General features: G+C 40.8%; 1 protein-coding gene across 5 annotated transcripts in view; it reads left to right on the top strand.

Annotated features, from left to right (window-relative positions):
* The window catches only part of LOC123772860 (synaptosomal-associated protein 25), a 53,805-nt gene that overhangs the window by 10,732 nt on the left and 22,279 nt on the right, over window positions 1-20,794 (top strand). Inside the window, exons 3-7 of one of the 5 annotated variants that reach the window (XM_069323318.1) lie at window positions 1,741-1,789; window positions 6,268-6,385; window positions 8,115-8,240; window positions 8,554-8,698; window positions 10,419-10,537. In XM_069323318.1, the coding sequence (XP_069179419.1) occupies window positions 1,741-1,789; window positions 6,268-6,385; window positions 8,115-8,240; window positions 8,554-8,698; window positions 10,419-10,484 (504 nt within the window). In that variant the 3' untranslated portion in view covers window positions 10,485-10,537. Of the gene's footprint in view, window positions 1-1,740; window positions 1,790-5,724; window positions 5,774-6,267; window positions 6,386-8,114; window positions 8,241-8,553; window positions 8,699-10,418; window positions 10,538-20,794 lie in introns of all 5 variants that reach the window. The other 4 variants (XM_069323319.1, XM_069323317.1, XM_069323315.1 and 1 more) reach the window with 4 other exon arrangements.

Genomic DNA, 20,794 nt, shown 5'->3' with positions numbered 1-20,794 from the left:
TTGGTGTTTGTCTAAAGTTGTTACTATGAACCAAAAATTGACATTTTTATTTTCATCACCTGTATGAAAGAAAAGTCAACTGGTTGATTCAGTTCATGTAAAGTATTTGATGATGTTATCTTGTACCACGCACAAGATAATTTTTGAACTCCTACTTAGGATTTAGTAAGAGTTCTCTGGTCACTAAACTACTACTACACGTTCTAGCACCACTGGCCAAACGTTAAGATATTGGCCGAAAGCTTTCAACTTGATTTTGCTGATCATTAGTCAGGCAGTTACATTTGACTTTGAAAGTAGAGTAGTAAATAATTTTTTACTGTAATTGGCATACAAGATAGATTTAAGTGCAGTGCATTAGTGTGTTGATATTTTAATTTAAAGGAAGCCGGGAGCTGGACTTGTGATCCTGTGGTCCTGGGGTCAATCCCGGGCGCCGGCGAGAAACAATGGGCAGAGTTTCTTTCGCCCTATGCCCCTGTTATCTAGCAGTAAAATAGGTACCTGGGTACCAGCAGCTGTCACAGGCTGCTTCCTGGGGGTGGAGCCCTGGTCGAGGACCGGACCGCGGGAACATTAAAGCAACGAAAACATCTCAAGATAACCTCAAGATATGCCAATTGTAAAAATAAAAAAAAAAGGCAGGGAAAAATGTTAAAGTTGGTAGTTTTGTATTTCGCTTGAATCTGGAATTAACGAAGCTGCCCATTTAAAGTACAATATCATTAATTATGATACTATTTAGACATGACTTATTTAAATATTAAAAAAAATTCACATTAATAATAATCGTAGTAGTAATATTTTTATTTAGGTATAAGTACATACTGTATGTACATAGTTACAAGCAGAATGTTTGATTTCTAGATAGAGGTAGTATATACTGCGCCTAAAGCCACTAATACGCACAGCGTTTCGGGCAAGTCTTCATGCAAAATTGTTTCCAGTTTCCATATTGTTGGAAGCACAACTATTTTATTAAGATTAACTTCAGGTAAAATTGGGATGCCTTCCAGTGCCTCGTATAGTCCTCCTCTTTTTGCAGTTAATTGCCTACTTTACTCATAAATACATTACTCTTAAATACTTTCATAATTTTGCATTAGGGAATACAGTACATTATAAAATTAACACAAATTGTGAGGTGCCATATGCAAGAAGTGTTGTGCAGCTTTTGAAAAGACAACAGATGGTTATGGAAGAGTGACGAGGTCAAACATGGGTTGTGGCTGTTGTCCACTGAAAGAGCAACTGAATGTTGTGAATGTTGTCTACTGACATGGTTTAAATTCATGTGTTAAAATTTAAATTGCACAGGTGCTAATTTGCCTCGCCAGAACTCGTGCAGAGGGTGTGTAAGTGTGTGTGTGTAATTTTGCAGCTTTGGTTTATATTTTTTAAATTATTTTTTTTTTACAGAGAAATATATAATATCATACTTAGCAGTAGCATTGTTGGACAAAGCTTCTGTCGATTTTGTGCATGTTTGACTGGTGGTGATGCTTGGTGAAGGGAGAGTATTTTGTGTTTTGTTAAGAATGACATCTTATGTCATTGTGCCGTCTTACTCTTGTTCACACAGCATATGGTGTTTGGGTGCCGTGTTGTGTGCGCCGTGTATGAGAGTAGTGTCTGGTGCGGTTTACGCGGACAGGTAGTGTCTTGTAACTTTAAGCCGACACTCCCATCTGTGCCTTACACCAGAGAAGTGTTAATTTTTTACTTTTTCTTATTCTGTAGAGCCAAGATGCTGGTGCCAAAACATTATATATGTTAGGAGAACAAGGGGGTAAGGGATTTAGTTTTTTGTTTTTGTTTGTACAGTATTATTGAGTGAGGCTATTGCATACTAGTGCCTGGCAAATACAGTACTTCTCTTCGCCATTCTAACAAAGCTGAGCCTCCTTGTTGCTCACCATTCTAACAAAGCCCAAAGCTTGCTCTTTATTAGGTGTAAAGTTTTCATGGTGTTCAAGGGTTAATAAGGAGTCAAGTGCACGTCTCTCATGTGCAGCTCATGGGTGCTTGATGCTAATACATATACACAATGTACACCTTTTTTCTAAACTTGCTCATTATAAATAGCCTTGGCCAACTTTGTAGGGTGATGGTGAGGTGGGTTGGGGGTCATTGCTCTTACTAAAAGAGGGTCGAGTCCCACATCCCATGGCAACTCCAAGAGGTCATATCTAGCGAAATATTTTGAGAAAACAAATGGAAAATGTGAGAGATTTAGGAACACCAGCTCCATAACTCACTCCTTTGCCTCGCAGATAATGCACCACACCATCCGAGTTTAATTTCAACTCGCTAAATAATTACTCAGATATTCATGATAGCTGTTTTTGTGATAGACGTTATTGAGTGCCTCATAAATAATCATGCCTCTTAGGCAAAGAATATTTGCCATTACTGCAATAATCAGTTGAGTGAATGCATTATTATTACATTATTGTAATTGCAATAGTTTTGTAAGGAAAAATACAGGTCAATAAATTATACATCAGCGCTAATAATGTCATTGGATATAAAATAAATGCAATGACATGTTAATAGCATTTCATTTGCAAACATATTTACATATAAATACAATAAACATTTACATAAAATAATTTTTTTGTGGGAGCCTCTTATGGCTCCCTGAATCTACCATCTCCAATGTGCCATCAGTCACGAGTTTTATGGCCTACCGGGAACCAAGAGCTAGAACCTGGTCCCCTCAGAGGCACAGGGAGACATGGCATTTATATATAGTTATTTATGCCACCACCGAGGAAGGCACCCAGGGAGTCGGCGAGTCGAAACAAACCACAGCTGGCTGCCTTAGAGACCAGCAGCCTCAAAAATGGCCATAGAACTCCCCCCACACTCGTAAACAATAAAAAATGTCATAAAATTTGCTCTCCCCACATTTGGGGGAGGAGAGGGCAGGCCGTGGCTTACGAGCCAGTCCACCATTAGTTCTCTGTATCTGGTGTCCGGTTTGCCACTAACTCTGGCCCTGATGGGGCCCCCCCCCCCTCCTCCTCATGCTTTTGCCTTGGTGGCTGTTGCTTGCTTGCTTCCTTGTGTGGTGTGAACCAGGGGTTTGGTGCTCTTGGAGCTGCACATGTTCAGGGTTCCTTTCCCTGGGTGCTCCCTAGTGCTGTTCTTGCACTGCCGGGATTTTCTTCCCTGAAGTGTTTGGTATACATTTCTTTAGAGGTCTGCCCCGCTAGTAGTTTCCTTCTCCTTGAGATAAGTCTGGTGTCTTTGGGCTTCTGTCTTTTCCTTGGTTAAAGCATCTTTGCTGGTGGGATGCACTGGGTTTATGGGTGCTGCACTTCAGTACAATGAAGTAGTTTTCCATCCATTTTAGCTAGGCTGGATTAATTTGCATAGCACTTTTAAGAGTACTATCACCATAGTGCCCCAGAGCCAGTGTGCCCTGTTTGGATTGTAACCTTCAGGCCCTGGTAATTCTCCACAGGCTCGATGGCCAGGGATGTTCCTCCCCAAACTCGCTCTCGCTTTATACGAGTTTGAGGGGTGCACATCATCCATGCTACTTAGCGATGTTCCTTGGATCTGCCTCCACCATGCTACCTGTTGAGTCGGTGACACCTTTGACCCCAGATCATGCAGGGAGTGTTCATGTCATTGTTCTTCTTGCTATCTATCCTGATGATGCTCTGGCTTATCAGTGACTGCTCTTGGTGTGAGATTTTCTGTGTTACAGCAGTCTAGGGTGTGTGCCCATTTAGATGCTGCCTCACTTGATTTTTAGGGACCCTGGAATTGGAGGTGTTGGTCAACTCGATCTTGGCTTCATCCGCACCTCCCCTTCCTTCCCTATCAGGCATTGTTTGCTCTCTCTCTAGTCCTAGCTCTATGCTTCTGGCACAGAAACGTCTGAGGGTTTTGGGTTCAGGCCAGGGGGGGTTTAACTTGGGATGATGTTGCTTGGGAAGCTCCAGAGGTTGCCCCTTCTGATTCGGGTGCAGAGGCAGTTGAGCCAGCTGGTCCTGCCGAGGCTTCTGGGTATTCTTGCCAACTGGTTGTTTCTCTTAAAGCCTCTTCCCTGGACTCCACCTCTCTGCCCCAGGCAGTGGGCATGGATGATGGTTCTGCCCCAGGACCCTCAACTTCAGTTTCTTGGGTGTGGGGGGAGTATTGAACTGGGGCTGTGGGTCCCCTTTGACCCTTCATGGTTCATTGCGTCTTCCCTTTAAAAAGGGAAGAAGCAAAAGAACCATTTGACATCATTCGTCAAACTGATAGCAGACGGCCACAGCGGCTTGCACGTTGTGGCCTGCCCCCGTCAGCCTCCAAAGGAGGGGGAAGTGTGGAGCGAACTAGTGGGCACTAGTTTTGTTTATGTAGTTTGGGGCCATTTTTGAGGCTGCAGGTCTTGGAAACACCCTCATGAGGCAGGCTCACTAGCTCCCAATCCTCACAGTAGGCAGATGGCAAGTGTTTGTTTCCTTGTTCAGTGATCTTGAACATTTCTTGTGGTAGAGTACTTTATTGCTGTTATTTTCACCTGAATCAATTTTGTGGCAAATTCATTTCTGGTCTATAGACCAGAAATTAAATGAAATTCCACACCCTTGCGAGAGAGTAAGATTCTCGTCCATAGTTTAGGTGGACCTGGTGTATTGGTGGGTTCCTCAGTGTGCTAATGCGTAAGCAGTGGGGAACCACCAAGGTGATGCTCTTTTTATTTTCTTCTCTCTAGTTCAAATGTAGGTTGGAAATTAGGGGAAAGATTCAAACAGCTGTGCATTGAAATTGTGCAGTCTGTTGCATTCATAATAATGTGGTAAGAGCTTGGTTAAGGAAATCGGTACATTCTACGTCCAGTATGTGACATTCTTTATGTACTTCACTGGTGCATAATGGGACATATCATGTGCCACTTAAGAGTGATTTGATTTTTTACTTTATACCTTACACCAGTAGTTGTGTAATTAACATTACTCAATACTGATGGTCATTCAAGTATAGTGTTAATATATTGATGTTCAATATAATCGCTACATGAACAAGTTGCACATTTGCTTGAATCGTCTATGCAAGCAGTTCTGTGCATGATAAATACTGGGCTTAATGAGTGAGTTCGATAGTTACAAATTGGTATTTTCATTAAATGAGGTAAAGATAAAAGTTTATTCCATGACCTATTGTTTAATGTTGTACAAATTATTAAATACGTTTGATGCTGCTTCTATATAGGTCAGTACCTGCATCCCATTCTCTGTAGTGCTTTTGATCGTTAATTTATGCTGTGCATTTGTGAATTCTGAATATTCGTGTATATTTCTAATGGTATTATTATGAGAATCGGCTCAAATTGGGGAAAAAAACAGCATTAAAACGAGCATTGTAGTGTGTGTGTGTGTTTATCCCCCCTACATATAGACATGGAACTTGGCATGGACGAAGCTTTTAGGATTACCAACAATTAATGGATGTCAATAAAGTACTTGAAAATCATAGTCCTGGTGATGGGGGGGGGGTTAATCATTGATTGTAATTAATGGTAATGTTTGGCTTAGTCATTATAGGTTTAGTTGTTAGTGCAGTATTAGATTTTGGTATCATACCTGACTTGAGTCGCCTCCACATAACTTGAGCAACTCCCAGTCGGCTCCACATTTCTTGCAATTTTGTTTTATTGCCAAGTGCATGCTTGCTTTATTGATCCCAGACATGTTGCATGTTTTTTCTCTGCTTTTATTTTAGGGCCAAGATATGGGTATTAAGACATTGAGTAATCTAGATGACCAAGGCAGTAAGTACACATTGTGACGGGTGTTTGTAGCCTAATCTTGAGACACTTGTGGGCTTTGTTACAATGACTCCTCTGCTTATCCTTGCTTCACGATCAAAAGTAAAACTTCAGTGTTTTTACAAATAAACTTGTTACCTGTGAGTGTTTATTGCTTCTCTTTTTAGTGTAATTACAATAAAGACCAGTTCTGATTTTATTTTGATAAACATTATATATAATGTTTTATTTACTGTAGCGGTTTTAATCCTTTTGAGACAATGTATTGTGCACTGTATTTAGAGTAAATGAAATGCATATTATCAAGCAACAATTCATCTTGTTAACTTTGTTGTACTATAGAAAGGAAGTTGCATTTGAACAGTAACGCTTTTTGATGGTTATATTTGTTACTCGGTAAATTAACAAGCTTTATTTTCAGTCTAAATGATTTGTTTAGGCATGGTGTAAAGACGGTTAAATGCATGCTGCTTGATCTGTGCTCTGATGATCCTCAGAACAACTGGACCGCATCGAGGAGGGCATGGACCAGATCAACGCTGATATGAAGGAGGCGGAGAAGAATCTGACTGGAATGGAAAAGTGCTGCGGTCTTTGTGTCTTGCCGTGCAACAAGTGAGTTTGATTGTTCGTTTTTGGTTGTTATTGCATCCGACTTACTTATTCCGAGGGTACTCTACAATATTTAACTTTTTCTTCTTCTTCATATATAAAACACAGTACAGTGTATACAAATAAGCCTTTATATAAAGTCAGTACTTAGATGAACATTGATAACAATAAATATAATAGATTATTAGAAAATAGTACAAATTACTGTGTTCATGAAGAATATCAGGAAATTTTGGACAAATAATTTTAGGAGTCAGCTGACATGCAGAATATGAGCATCACGCAGATCCATTAACAAGTTGACACATTCTCTGATTTTTATTCCAGAACGTAAGTTCTTTCCTTGATTGCGCTCCAAGTTAAGAATCAGGGACTGTGAGAACGGTAACTGTGCAAGGTAATGGCCATCATCAAACGTGAGATTAACATTTCTGGAAATGTCTCACACAATCTTGTTGAAACCAGACATCCTGTTGCAGTTCCTTCTGCTGTAGTTCAGGAGTCAGGAAATCACTGAGCATGGCACATTAGCATTCTGTGACCATTTGTTCGTTCTCCTCCAAGAAGCAGAGTCAAAGGATTAATTTAAGGGACACTGCAGCTTAAACTCTCAACTCTCGTAGAGTTCTCTCATGAACTTGCTAATGGTTAATGATGGCCCATTAAAAAAAAACAAATTTCCTTTGCTGACACCCCCATACTGACAAGTGTGCTTCATCACTCTATCACCAGTTTTGACAGGAGCTCCGGGTTCATATCCATGACTCAAAAAGTTCCATGTATTTGCTTGGACATTGCTTGGTTTGTGGGTATACCAGTTATTCTCCTTGTCAATGGCTATGATGCTACATTATAAGTCTGAGGTTGTGACTATGGACTGTATTCGGAAAGCACATTCTAGAGGATCAATGTACTTGCAACATGTCTGCTTCCAACTTCAATGGCTTCATTAAAATATTTTGGTAGTTAACTTGCACTTATTATGCACTTGCTGAAGACACGGATGTGCATTTGTTAACTGTACCACATTATTCACCGAGTGTAAAGATGCAATACAATGAATACCACAATACGTGTTGATAGTGCAGGTTGGTAGCATCTGTGTTGTGACTATATTGATGAGAGTGTGTGCATCTGCTGAATATGGCCCGATCGACTGCTTTTTGTTTCACTTTTTTCACTCAAATCTTTGCCTTGGTTAATTATCTACAGCCTTTTCAAGTTGCAAAAGACAGTAGATATGGAAACCCATTATTATTTAATGTATTGCTTTTGCCCTGCTATCATATTACTATATATAATATATATATATATATATAAACTCAAATTCCAAAGTTTTGGCTATCTGCTGCTTTTCGTTTCACTCAGATATTAGCATTTTTTTTCACAATCTACAGCATTTTCAAATTGTATCAAGTGTTATGGAACACCCAGTACAGGGGGTGTGGATCATTATGGAATGTGATATATCTCTCATTGCTTGCGACTCAGAGTCCTGCACCCCAACTGACTCGACCTTTACATGCCAATTTCAAACCAGTACTTTTTTCCTTTTCATGAACGAAGACTTTTTTTTTTTTATTAACTTACTGTAGATACTTAAGGCTTGAAATTAGGCGAGGCATGGATTGTTAAGGTTCTAGTGCGTGTAAGAGCTATTGGCACCATTACATAGTTAATAGTGAATACTTATAGTACATATTAGACTATTAGATGAGAGCACTTTCTGCAGATCATCACAGTTTAAAGAAGATGAATCAACCTGGAAAGGAAAGGAGGATGGTGTGGTGAGCTCGCAACCTCAGCGAGTCATGGACGATCGTAATGGATTAGGTGCATCTGGTGGATACATCGGACGGTAATTTACATTTAACAATTGTAAGAGTATTCCTAACTCTCAAAACTATGACAGGCTAGTTTTACTTCTTTTCTTTGCATGTTCATTCCACTAACTTGACTGAAAGTAGTATTGCATGATTCTTTCCCATTTCATAGGTCTTGTTAATTTTTATTCGCCAGTTTTTTTCCGCAGTGCATATTTTCTTGCGATAAATGAACACTGCCGGACTTGATCCATCATACACAACAGTTTCATGACATTTATGTGAAATACTGAGCAGTGTTTTAACCCCCTTAGCGTATTTTGTTTTAATTGTACAACCTTCGCACAGCATTACCAATGATGCGCGTGAAGACGAGATGGAGGACAACATGGGCCAGGTGAACACCATGATTGGCAACCTGCGCAACATGGCTATTGATATGGGCTCTGAAATCGAAAACCAGAACAGACAAATCACCAGAATCAACGCCAAGGTATGATAACTATAGCCAGACACTGTACACACGCAGCACAACAAAATACTTTTTTTTCTCTTTCAGCTTTAACCAAACATACTGACATGTTGTAAAAGAAAACCAGGAATGAGTGTTGTTTGCGTGGAAATGAATGATGTAGGAACACCAACAAGTACTGTATTTCTAAGACGTCTATAGTGGCGAATTATTCATTTCTGAGACGTCTATAGTGGCGAATTATTCATTTCCGAGACGTCTATAGTGGCGAATTATTGATTTCCAAGACGTCTATAGTGGTGAATTATTGATTTCCAAGACGTCTATAGTGGCGAATTATTGATTTCCAAGACGTCTATAGTGGCGAACTATTTATTTCCAAGACGTCTATAGTGGCGAACTATTTATAACGTGAAGTGTTCACTTTAAGATTTGGATTATGGAACATGTTTGGGAAATTGTTATACCTAAGGGATATGTATAGAGAGTATTAATATTACTAGTTTATTCTGAAGGGTAAATAGTTACTAAAGATTAAATGTTGAGTGAAAAGTTCATTTAAGAAACGTGAAACCTTAAAATGCAACCTTCAAAATTTGTAATTGTTTATTTCTGCTTATAAATTGGTAGAGCTATATTTAAACATGGGAAAGAGGAATTAAAAAGTCTGACCACTGTCAATGCCAAAATTATCTGTAGACATTCTTTCTATTATTAGCATTGTTGCGATGTGAGCCACCAAGCAAAAAAAAAAAAATTTTTTCCCCATAAAATATGTGAATTCCAAAATAATGCAAGAAAGTGAAAATATTTGTTGGTCTGATAGGTGTTGCGATCATCATATAATGATGGGAAACCAGAAGCGTAATTATTTATGACTCCAAATGTGTGACCTTTTGTGGCTGTTGAAAGGCACCACTGAGCTATTAGCCATGTTTATAATGTCAGCATTCAAACATTGGCACAAAATCTAAATCATTTGACGACTGTGTATCGTAAGATCAATATGTCGCGACTTCAGCACTTGTGTTTACTCTTAACCTTTAAAGTGCCTTTCCCATTAAAGTTGTATATAGCATTTTGTCAGCACACCTGAATGTGCCTGTTTATAACTCATTCTTGCTTGGATATTGCTGAATATTGATCCATAATAACAATCTTGGCTTCCTTTATAATAATGAGGAAACGGAGCCAAGACAAACAGTTGACGTCCATAACCTGCCAATCATCTGTAAGGAACGGCGATTTAAATAATAATTAATTTCCCGTTTCGTGGTTAGTTTTGGAATTGGAAAAATCATAAAAAAATTAGTTGCCATAAATGGATCATAACTGCAGTACCAAAGTTGATAACATTGTTGAAGGATTCATAAAGACATTTTGAGTGCACTTCAAGTGCACTTAAAGTGCACTTGAAAGCATGATTGCCAGTGTTAATCTAATCCATTTTATTTACTTAACAGGTGAAATGTGCTAGTGTTTATGGGTGCCTCCAGAACCCAGCCCAAGTGTGGTCACTAATATGTCTTTGTCATTTACTCCTAACTATTTACACACAAAAACACACGCTATAAATATTAATGCTTAAGCCAATATTTTTAGTTTGTTTTATTTCATATATATTATACAAATTTTGACCAAAATTCAATAGAAGGTTCCCCACTTTTTGGTTAATGTAATTTTGATTTCATTAATGTGTCATGGTTTTATGTAACCTTTGTTTTTGTTTTTCTCGTTATAGGCAACTTCCAACGTCACTCATGTTGCAGAAGCCAATGAGAAAGCTGGCAAACTTCTTAAATCATAAATCCAGAGATATGCCTTTTCTTCTCATGACTTTTTAAGTTGAAATAAATGGAGGTACTTTTAAAGAAGTAATATCAAGTTGGTAATTTTAAGTAGAAAATAATATCTCTGCAAGGCTAATATGCAAAGCTGTAGTATATGCTTGAAATTTCTATATCAAGAGGTAGCTTTTTAATTGAGCTTGATAGTGTGATTTATAATGCTGTCTCGGCTACCTGGTCCAGTCTTTACGTCTGCCTTCACATAAACTGGCTTTGCTGGTGACAGTTTTCCCGCTCACGTACTACCTCATTGCTCTCACACCTTGTGTCGACACCACAGTATTTACCTATTACTTTTGTTCTCTTTCAAATGTTGAATTGTGGTTGACATCACAGGCATCGTCTTGCGTCTTTTTGCATATTAGGGTGTTAAGAATGTCCAGGTGAAGGAATGACTGTTGTGACTGGGAGGCCTTCAGAGTGCTAGTCTTGGCTCCACCCATAACGTTAATAATTTTATGGTCAACTGTTCTACAATTAATGGTCATATCTGCAGACTTTTCTCGTAACTTGCCTGTAAAACATCACACTTTTTTACCCTTACTGTCTTCTTACCGACTATTGGATCTCTAAAACTGTTTCCACTATTTCTTTGCAGCTTGGTAGAGCAGTTTTGCATATGCCCCCTCAAGGTGAAATCTGTGCCCACTTTCATACTAAATACCTGTCATTCACCTTGAATTTTGAGTCGCCAAGTTACCGTTTGACTCAAGATGTGTAAATCATCTGTCGATAGATTAATGTTCCGATTTTTAAGTAAAGCATGCGAGAATGTTAAACAACAATGAGGAGGAGGAGGTTAGACCTGGGTGGAGAGACTTGTACATAACGGGTGTTGACGAGAAGTGTTACTGTGAACTTGTGTGGTTGGTATGGGGGGCAGATAGTGTGAGGTCAAGTGTCGACTCCATGGAAGAGGCGAGCACATCACTTTGTGTCGAGTCTAAAATGAGTGACACGTTAGATGTTTATGTTGGTGTATGCCAAGGTTGTGTTGCCACACTGGTGGTTCAATACACGTGGATGTGGTAATAAGGGAGGTAGAGGTAAGAATATTATATATGGGTGTATAGACCTAATGTAATATAGCTCTATATGTAGGTAATTAATGTAATTCACTTTGTAGTTTATTCAGTAGATCTTTTATAAAAGGTAGACCTAGGTAGATTAGAAATCTAGGTGGACTACTTAAAAATTGTATTGATAAATACTAGACTATTAAAAGTAGACGTTGACAAAAGTGAAGGAAATCTATTATGAAATAGATGTGAAGAAAAAAGTGATAGAAGAGGTTCATGAGGTTAAATACCTTGGGAAATGGGATTTGGTAAAGAGAAGCATTTCTCCACTCACAGTCGAGTGCTTGTGCAGTGAACCTTTTCCCGGTTACGAAACCCAAAAGAGGAATAGGTGCAGCCGGAGGTTTGCTTAAGAGTGGTGATTGCAGGTGTGATTTCTAGGCAATGTTGTCATCACAGTGAAAAAGAGAAGAGTAGAAAAAATAATCTTAGATGCATATGTAGTGTTAAAAGGGGAGGGGAAACAGATAATGGGGAGAGAAGGAAGGGGGAGTGTGGGAGGGGAACAGAACGGAACTATCGGGGGGGGAAAACCTCAAGCCATTAGACTATATAACGCTTGAATGGGGTAGGAGGGGGTCGATATAGTGCAATTGTCAATAAACCACAATATTGAGAAAAGCAGTGAAGATATGGTTAAGGCATGTTGAATGAATAGATGGGGTGTACTCACCCAGTTGTGTTTGCGGGGGTTGAGCTCTGGCTCTTTGGTCCTGCCTCGGTGTGTGTGTGTGTGTGTGTTCGTTCTAAGTTATGCAGGGTGTATGATAATTTGAGGTTTTGCATACACCTGGTTTTACAAAGCAGTGTGGTGCTGTTGTGGATAACTGCTGGAGTGTGGAGGTGAAAGTTGTTTATATATTGTAACATGAATGATAGAATGATATATTTTTAACGTATTTAATATCGATAACTACGTTGCAATTTTACTCGGCTTTACAGGGAAGGCCCCGTCAGGAGCTTCCATGTGCTTGTATACTGGTATCATGCCATAGTTCCAACACTCACACTTGTAACATAACAGAAAAAGATAGAAAAATGGAAGATAAAAAAACACAGTACAGAAGAGTGAGGTGGAAGGGAGGAGTGAGGACGAGTGGTCAATAGAAAGGGAAAGTGTGGAATAGGAGAAAATGAGAAAAAGTAAATTGGATAAGAGGTAGATAAAGGGTTGAAGAGTAGAAAGTGCTAGAAGGAAGGAAGAAAGGAGAAGGGGGGGCTGAAGGAAAGAGGTAGAAAAGTTCTAAGAAGACAAGAAGAAAGAGATAAAAAGTGCAAGGAAGGAGTTGCCACCACCATTCCAGAGTATTTATAAGAGAAGGAATAGAACTTGTCTGTACCACAAAGTTATCTGACGTCATCAAGTTTCAACTGCAAAACCTGTAAATCATATAGTCTAGAATCTTAAGTCATAATCTTTAGCTAGTCCACTTCAGAGTGCTCTCCACTCTAGCTTTCACTGTATCATAGACCTGAAATCAAGATCTAGGGATCAGAATTAAAGACAATTTAAAAGTAAGCTAATAAGTTATGTATTTGGTATTATATATTCACTCACATGGGTATCATAATTCATAACCATTTCACTTGATATTCAAATGTTAACATTAATTCAGAATTTGAGAGCAACTATGGCTGACTGCTCCTGAAAATCACACAACATTCAGCTTTGGAAAATACCAAATACATTAACCTTACAATTCAACTTGCCAAAGTATAAGATGGTTAGAGAGGAGAGAAGGGGGGTGGTACGGCTGACAGTCAAAGTCCCCACCGGCCCAGGGGCAGGCCTATGTAAACCTAGTCTGGGCTGCTGGAAACACACTGGTGTAGAGAGACTTCTCTCTTTCTCAAATGTACAATTCCTCGGGTATTTAAGGGAAAACCAGGAACTAAACTCTGCCTACCAGGAGATAGCCTCTACCACACCTAGATGGCAGCTTGTTTGATGGAAAGAACACGGCCACCCGTCTGCAATTATCGGCTTAGCAGAGAGTGAGGTCACCTGATGCGACCTGATCTCTACTCAACCCGTGACAATTAACACTGGAAAAGTGTAACTTTTAAAATGCTAAGGGCCGACAGCCTGGCTCCGCCAGTATCTTGTGTACCGAGTCGTTATATGTGAAATATTAAATACAACCATTTATGGAGCTACACACTGACCTACTAAGTGCAGTACTAGAATGTCAGATAATGTAAAGCAACTGACTGCTGCATGGAAAAAAAATACTGTAATGAAAATGAAAACGAAAACAAGGCATTTGATAGCTTGCCATGAATGAACAACTCCTTTTCCCCAACTTGTCTGACCACCTTTAAATGGCGGCCCCGTGTCTCGGCCTGTCACCTATGACCTTCACTCTTCTGATATTGCCTGGATTAGCCACACTTTGCTGGAATCCAGATGCCATTTTTGGCGCATAAGTGGTGTTGGCAATCTGTGAACTTATATTGTGCATGGGACCATTTCTTTGTTTTTGTTCTTTTTTCATTTCATGTTTTATACCAACTATCTTGCATGTTCCCAGTGTACTCTAGACATTAGGCCTCAGAGGTGTGTGCTCATGGGCCCCAGTGCCTGTGGGTCGTACCGTGGCACAGACTGTTTGTCCTGGGTTCGTACTTGTTTGTCCTGCTGCCAAGTTTTCTGGGGGAGCTGAAAGGTGGCTTCCTGTTGCTAGTCATGCCAAGATAGCACCATACGTATAAGTTACATCGGCCCTAGGAGTCCTCGGTATCTTAGTAGAGACTAGAGGCCAAAACATGCCCCCCCCTCCCCCCCCCCCCCTTCCTCACAGATGTACAGGGAGCAGGGAATTCATGAGCCTCTTAGAGGCACAGGGAATAACGAAGAAACAAACCCTCAGAAAGGAAACGCAGCAAAATACACATGCAAGGTTCACTGTAGTGAACTTGTATTAGTGTATTGCAAGCCCTTTGTAGTCCTGTTGGTAGTGTGTGTGTGTGCCTGGGGAGTCCAGGGATCCTATCACATAATCTCAATATTTAAAACGCCTCAAAGAATACCTGATCATCCTGGTAGTGATTCATGCGCCTGACATCAAGCAGTGGTGTCTAACAGCCTGTTTGACCAGACCACCAACCAGGAGGCCTGGTTAGAGACCAGGCCGCGGGACATTGATCCTCGGAACCACCTCAAGGTAACCTTCACGGAAAGGTAACCAACAATGCAGCAAACAACTCGGCAAACATTCCACCAAGTAAAGTCTAGCCCCATTATAGTCGTCAACCACCAGGTGACAGCAACTACCACCTCCGCATATCAATAGTGTTGAGTCCTTTGCCTGATGTTCTGTATATCTGACCAGCTTCTGGAGTCGTAAGCTCTTCGCGTCCCAGATTTTCTAGGTAAATGTTGGCTATCCTTTGAACTCGTGGTGGGGTGGGCTTATTTACAAACTATGAAACAAATATTGTTTCAATATTTATTGTTTGCTTCATGTGTGTTTTTTACATGCCTCACTGGTTGTGTGGACTTTTGCAAACTGTTCCTCTTGAGCTGCATGTGCTTAATTAGGGCAGCCCTTCTGCAGGTGCTCATTGATGTTGTCCCTTTCCTGCCAAGGATGCTTCTCTGGTGGGGTTGGGTGTTTGTTCTATAGAGGCCAACATCCTGTGGAGGCCTTGCCCAGAGTAGTGCTAGAGTCCTTAGTCTGTGGAAACCCAACAAACCTTCAGGGTTTGGGTTCCCCATCTCTCTGATGGACGTCTTGTTGGGTTCCCCATCTCTTTGATGCATGTCCCAGTTGTTCTGTTCCTGTGCATGACTTGTCTGCCCAAGTGTTTTCTTGTCTCATGTTTAGTTCTTTTCCTTCCGGGTCCAGCTTTTTGCATCACTGCTTAATCCCAGGGCCTCTTCATGTAGCACTTATTTTTTTTGTCCCCCTTTTTTTGGTTAGTGTTCCTGGACCTCTGTGACGCAGTCTGGTCCATTCAATTTTTATCCGAGGTTCAGGGACTGGATAGGGTTTATTGTGTTATGTCAGACTTCCTATTTTTGTGTTTACCTTTTTGGATTGATTCCGACACCACAGTTCCTTCCAGTTTAGCCCAGGTTATTTTTACCTGGCAGCATTGTTTAGGTGTTTATGGTCTACTTGAATAACTGGCTGGTTTAGCCAGTCAGTCCACATGTCTGCGAGCCAGGGTTTGTTTTTTGCCAACTGTTTGGGTTCTCAGTGTTCTGCTGGAAGACCCAGCTACTTCAGTCCCAGGTCCTGACCACCTCTAGGTTCATCAGTTGCAAATTCATTTTGCCCTGTGCCAGTTTTTGGTTCGGTGGTTTTCCTCTTGAAGATTTTGGAGCTTGGTTCCATGGCACCACTTTCTTCTGCCACTTTTGTGTACGGTCACCTCGGTGTCGGATCAGGGTTTTCACCTGGCTTTCTTGGGGGAAGTTGGGTGGGTCCTCCTCCTGGGATACTGTACAGTTTACAAGTTTGGGGCAAGCTCTTGTGTTGTTCGTCTCCCTCTGGGTTGTTTCTTGCATTGTATACGGGATGAGGAGGGGAGGGGGGGGGGATTACTTTGGTCCTGGATTCTGTGAGTAGCTCATCTTCCAAATTCTCAGGATATGGTTTTCCCATGTGATTCATGTACGAGGTGTGTACGACATTTGCACAAATGATCCGTCTCGTTTCCATCCTATTTCCACATAAGACCATCGACGTCGTATCCTTCCCTTGGCTCAGTGAGACATGAATGTAATTACCTAAGTAATTACCTTTGTGAAGTTACAGTACGAGAGCTATGCTTGTGGTGTCCTGTCTTGCCAGTACAGTACTGTCATATGATGCTTCGAAACTAATGCCGGTTTTGGTCTCTGCCACCACCACACTTGTTCCAACCATCTACCATTCTGTTCGCAAACTTAAATTTTCTGAATGTTTTTTTGGCAGCTTTGTTTCTTTAGTTTGAGCCTATGTCCTCTTGGTTTTAAAGCTGTAGTTTTCAAATATTCTTCGTCAATTTTGTCGATTCCTGTTACTACTTTGTATGTAGTGATCATATGACCTCTTTTTTATTCTATCTTCTAGTTTTGGTATATGTAACATCTTTAACTTCTCCTCAATAGCTCTTGTTTTTAGTTCCAGGAGCCATTTAGTTTGAAATCAACGGAATCCAATCACATTATAGAACATAAAAGCAATGCAAAGGATCGAGGCATAATCATGTCAGAAGACCTTACCTTTAAAGAACACAATAAAGTAGCTGTCACGACTGCAAGTAAAATGACAGGTTGGGTAAAAAGAACCTTCCAAACAAGGAATGCACTAATTATGATGCTTTTCAAGACACTAATGCTGTCTAGGGTGGAATATTGTTACTCTTAACAGCTCCATTCAGAGCTACAGAGATTGCTGACCTAGAGAGCATGGATCCTTTACCACTAGAACACACTCTAAAAGTCATCTAAATTATTGGGACTGATTAAAAGTTGCAAGTTTGTACAATGTGCAGATTGCGTGCAGGCGAGAGATGGATAATAAATACATGTGGAAATGCAGGCGATGAGTCACAATAACGTGGCTAAAGTATGTTGACCAGACCACACACTAGAAGGTGAAGGGACGACGACGCTTCAGTCCGTCCTGGACCATTCTCAAGTCGATTATTACATGTGGAAAATATTAGAGGGATGGTTCTAAATCTAAACTTTGAGATTACATCAAATGAAACCAGAAGACCTGGCAGGATGGGGAAAAATGGCCCTACTGAAAAGCAGAGGTGCAATAGAGGGAGAACTCTTATCACCATCAAGGTCTTATCACCATTAAGGGTCCAAGACTTTTCAACACTCCCGCTACACACGAGGGGCATAACTGGCCCGCCTTTCAGTGTTCGAGAGAACTTGACGAACGCCTCCAAAGAATACCTGATCAACCAGGCTGTGATTTCATGTCAGGCTGTGAGCAGCAGAGTCTAACAGCCTGGACGACCATACGACAAACAGATAGACCAGATCAGAGACCAGGCCGCTGGGTCTTTGCTCTCTGGAATCTCCACATGGTAGCACGTCTTTGCATGTTTTCCAGTTAACCGATGTGGTGCTTGAGATATGGGCCCCATACAACCACTGCATTTTTCAATTTTGGTCTCACAAAGGTTGTGAACAATTGTTAAATATTTCATCATTACTTAAAAGTGATTTTATAGTTGGAAAGCATATAATGCACTCCTTGCACAATGGTCCTTTTGCGGCCCTCGGGTGGCTGTTTTCTATCTAGAACCACCCCTTGATCAGGCAGAATTCTTTAAACCTTTTTCACATACTGTAATTTGTAGGTTGTATGTGTGGCCTATTTTCTTCTATTCCACATTCAATAATGTGGCATTTATTCCCATTAAATTCCAGTTGCCTAGTGTGGCTCAATACTTATTCTGACCAGGTCTTCTTGAAGGGCATGACAATCATCTAAACTTACTTTATCTTTTCTAGTAGCTTGGCATCATCAGCAAATACATTCATTTGATTTTGATTCCTTCTGGTAGAGGGTTTATATAGACAATAAACATTACTGGTGCTAGAACTGAACCCTATGGCACTCCACAAGTAACATTTCTGTAATCTGATAGTGCCTTTCATTAGTGCCCGTATTTCTCTGCAAGTCAGAAAATTTGTCATCCATGTCAGTCTCTCTCTCTCTCTCCTCCTATGTTAGTCTGTCAAAAAGGTCTATCTGGTCCCCCTGTTAACTCGACCATGACTTTCCTGTAAAATCTCTGTGGCTCTCATAGAAACCAAGTAGATTTGTTGCACAGAATTTTCCTGATCGAAAACCATTATGTCGGCTATATTATATAATCTCTCACAAGGTGTTCTACCCATTTGGTTGTAAACATTTGTTTTCTAATGTTATGACTACTACTCTTGTCAATGATACGGGTCTGTAATTAAGAGGGGTCTTCCTGCTACTTTTTTTTTTTTTTTTTGTAGATTGAAACTGTTAGGCTTTTTTCATATATCTGCCAAAACTCCTGTACATAAAGATGACTGAAAAACTAATTAAAGTAATTAATTTTTACTGAAGTGCTGAGCTCAGATGCTCATTCTCTCAGGACCCAAGATGAAACTCAGTCTGGACCAACGGCTTTGTTCCCCACTTCGCTCCTTGAACATTTTTCCCACCTCATCTTAAGACACCTCTGTGTACTCTGTTATCCTTTGAAATTCACATCTTGTCAATTTCTCTGAAATCTTCATTTTGCACACGCTCCTTGGAACTTTTCATTTAGTGTTTCACACGTTTCCCTTTTCATTCTCCATGAATCTGTTCCACATTTTTAGCCTCTGAATTGTGTGCTTTACCTGCAAAATTTACTTTGAATGAATTTATAGAAAAGGCCTGGTTTTATTTTACATTTGTTCGCGCTCTCATTCTCAAAATTTCCTCGTGTCTTTCTCACTATTGTGCACGTGTTTGTATTTCTTGTAAATTTGAGGGTTTGGCCTCTTTTTCTATCGATTACATTTTTGTGTCTTGTTCTCTGGCCCTCTAACAATTTCTCTTGAAACAATCCTGGGCTACATTCACGAAACGGTTAATCGAGTACTTACGAATGTGTACATCTTTCCTCGGTCTTTGACGGCTTTGGTTCCATTAATTAAACAGTTTACAAGCATAAAAACGTCCCAATCGACTGTTGTATTGTTATAAACAGCCTCCTGGTGCTTCGGAGCTCATTAACTGGTTAATACTAGTAGTTGTAAAGAAAGCCACCAAAGATTGAGAAAAGTTGTACAGGTTCGTAAGTGCTTGCGTAACTGCTTCGTAAATCTCGCCCGTTTTCTAGTTCTGCATCAGTTTTGGCCTAATTTGTTTTTGTGCCTTCATCATATATATCACACAACTTAGCATATGTCTCATTCACTTAATTTTCTAACAACTATTTAAAATCAAATTCATTAAAGAACTTTCCAAGTCCCCAATGGTGTCCTCTCCTGTAATAGATGTTCAACTGCTTCATTTTCCTCATTCTCTAGATTATAATCATTGAATATTTTATTTACAAAAGAACATGGTTGCTCTTACCCAAGGGAGGAAGGTACTGAATGTTACATCTTTTTCTTTCCTGGTGAATATCGAATCCTTCATTGAAGGAACATTGCCCCCCCTTTCCACTCATTCTCATGACTTGCTTAACGCATTGACACGTGAATGTCTCAAGGATGTAGTTAAGAATCTGCCAGTCCAAAAGTCCTCTGCTCTTGCTTAGTAAGTCTCCCAGTCCAAAAGTCCTCTGCTCTTGCTTAGTAAGTCTCCCAGTCTCCTCTCCTCTCCTTTCCTCTCCCCCTCCCCCTCCCTCTCCTCTCCCCCTCCCTCTCCTCTCCCCCTCCCTCTCCTCTCCTCTCTTCTCCCCCTCCCTCTCCTCTCCCTCTCTCCTCTCCTCCTCTCCTCTTCCCCACATCCTCCCCTCCCCTCCTTCCACCTCCTTCCTCTTCCTCCTGCCCTCTCTCCCTCTTCCTCTCTTCCTTCCTCCTTCACCCCACATTCTCCTTCCTTCTCCATTCCACCCTAAAGTTTGTCCAGGACAACTTGGACAAACTGGAGGAGTAGTAGTAGGCATCCATCAGTCTCGGGAGACTATGGAGTTGCACTCTGGTTGTCGGTCTGGAGTGACCTCTCCATGGCGCAAGGCCAGGGTAGGTTGATACGGGGAAGCTTTTATCCAAGCAGCAGGTCCCCCCCCCCCCTTCTCCATTGCACCGAAAGTCTCCAATGAAAAGGCAAACTCCAATACGATTGGTTCCAGCGCCGTCGCAGGAACTGTGAGCTCTCTAGTTGACCTTGAAGTTGGTGAAAGAAGGCACAGGGACTTCAATCCCGGAGACCGCTGTGGTCGGGGCCAGAGAATAACTACCCTATTAAGGGCAAGAACGGCCCCCAGCCTCCTGAAGCAGAGCCTGGGGCCGCACAAGCCCTAGGAGGTGGACATCAGATCCAAACACCTACGGGTACCAGACAGAGATCGTCACGACCCTTTTTCACCCGAGGTCGGTTTCCTTCAAGACCAACCAGAAAGTGATGATTATTAAATACAACCATTATAATAATATAATTAATAATTATCGCTCTTCCTTCTGCTTGGTCTTCAAGGAAGCCAGCCTCGGGAGGAACCAACTGGAAGAATGGTCTAGAAAATGGCTACTAAAGTTTAACTCTGTA

The sequence above is a fragment of the Procambarus clarkii genome, chromosome 12, assembly GCF_040958095.1.
Source record: "Procambarus clarkii isolate CNS0578487 chromosome 12, FALCON_Pclarkii_2.0, whole genome shotgun sequence".
Taxonomy (NCBI): Eukaryota; Metazoa; Arthropoda; class Malacostraca; order Decapoda; family Cambaridae; genus Procambarus; species Procambarus clarkii.
This window is presented reverse-complemented; position numbering and strand designations above follow the sequence as displayed.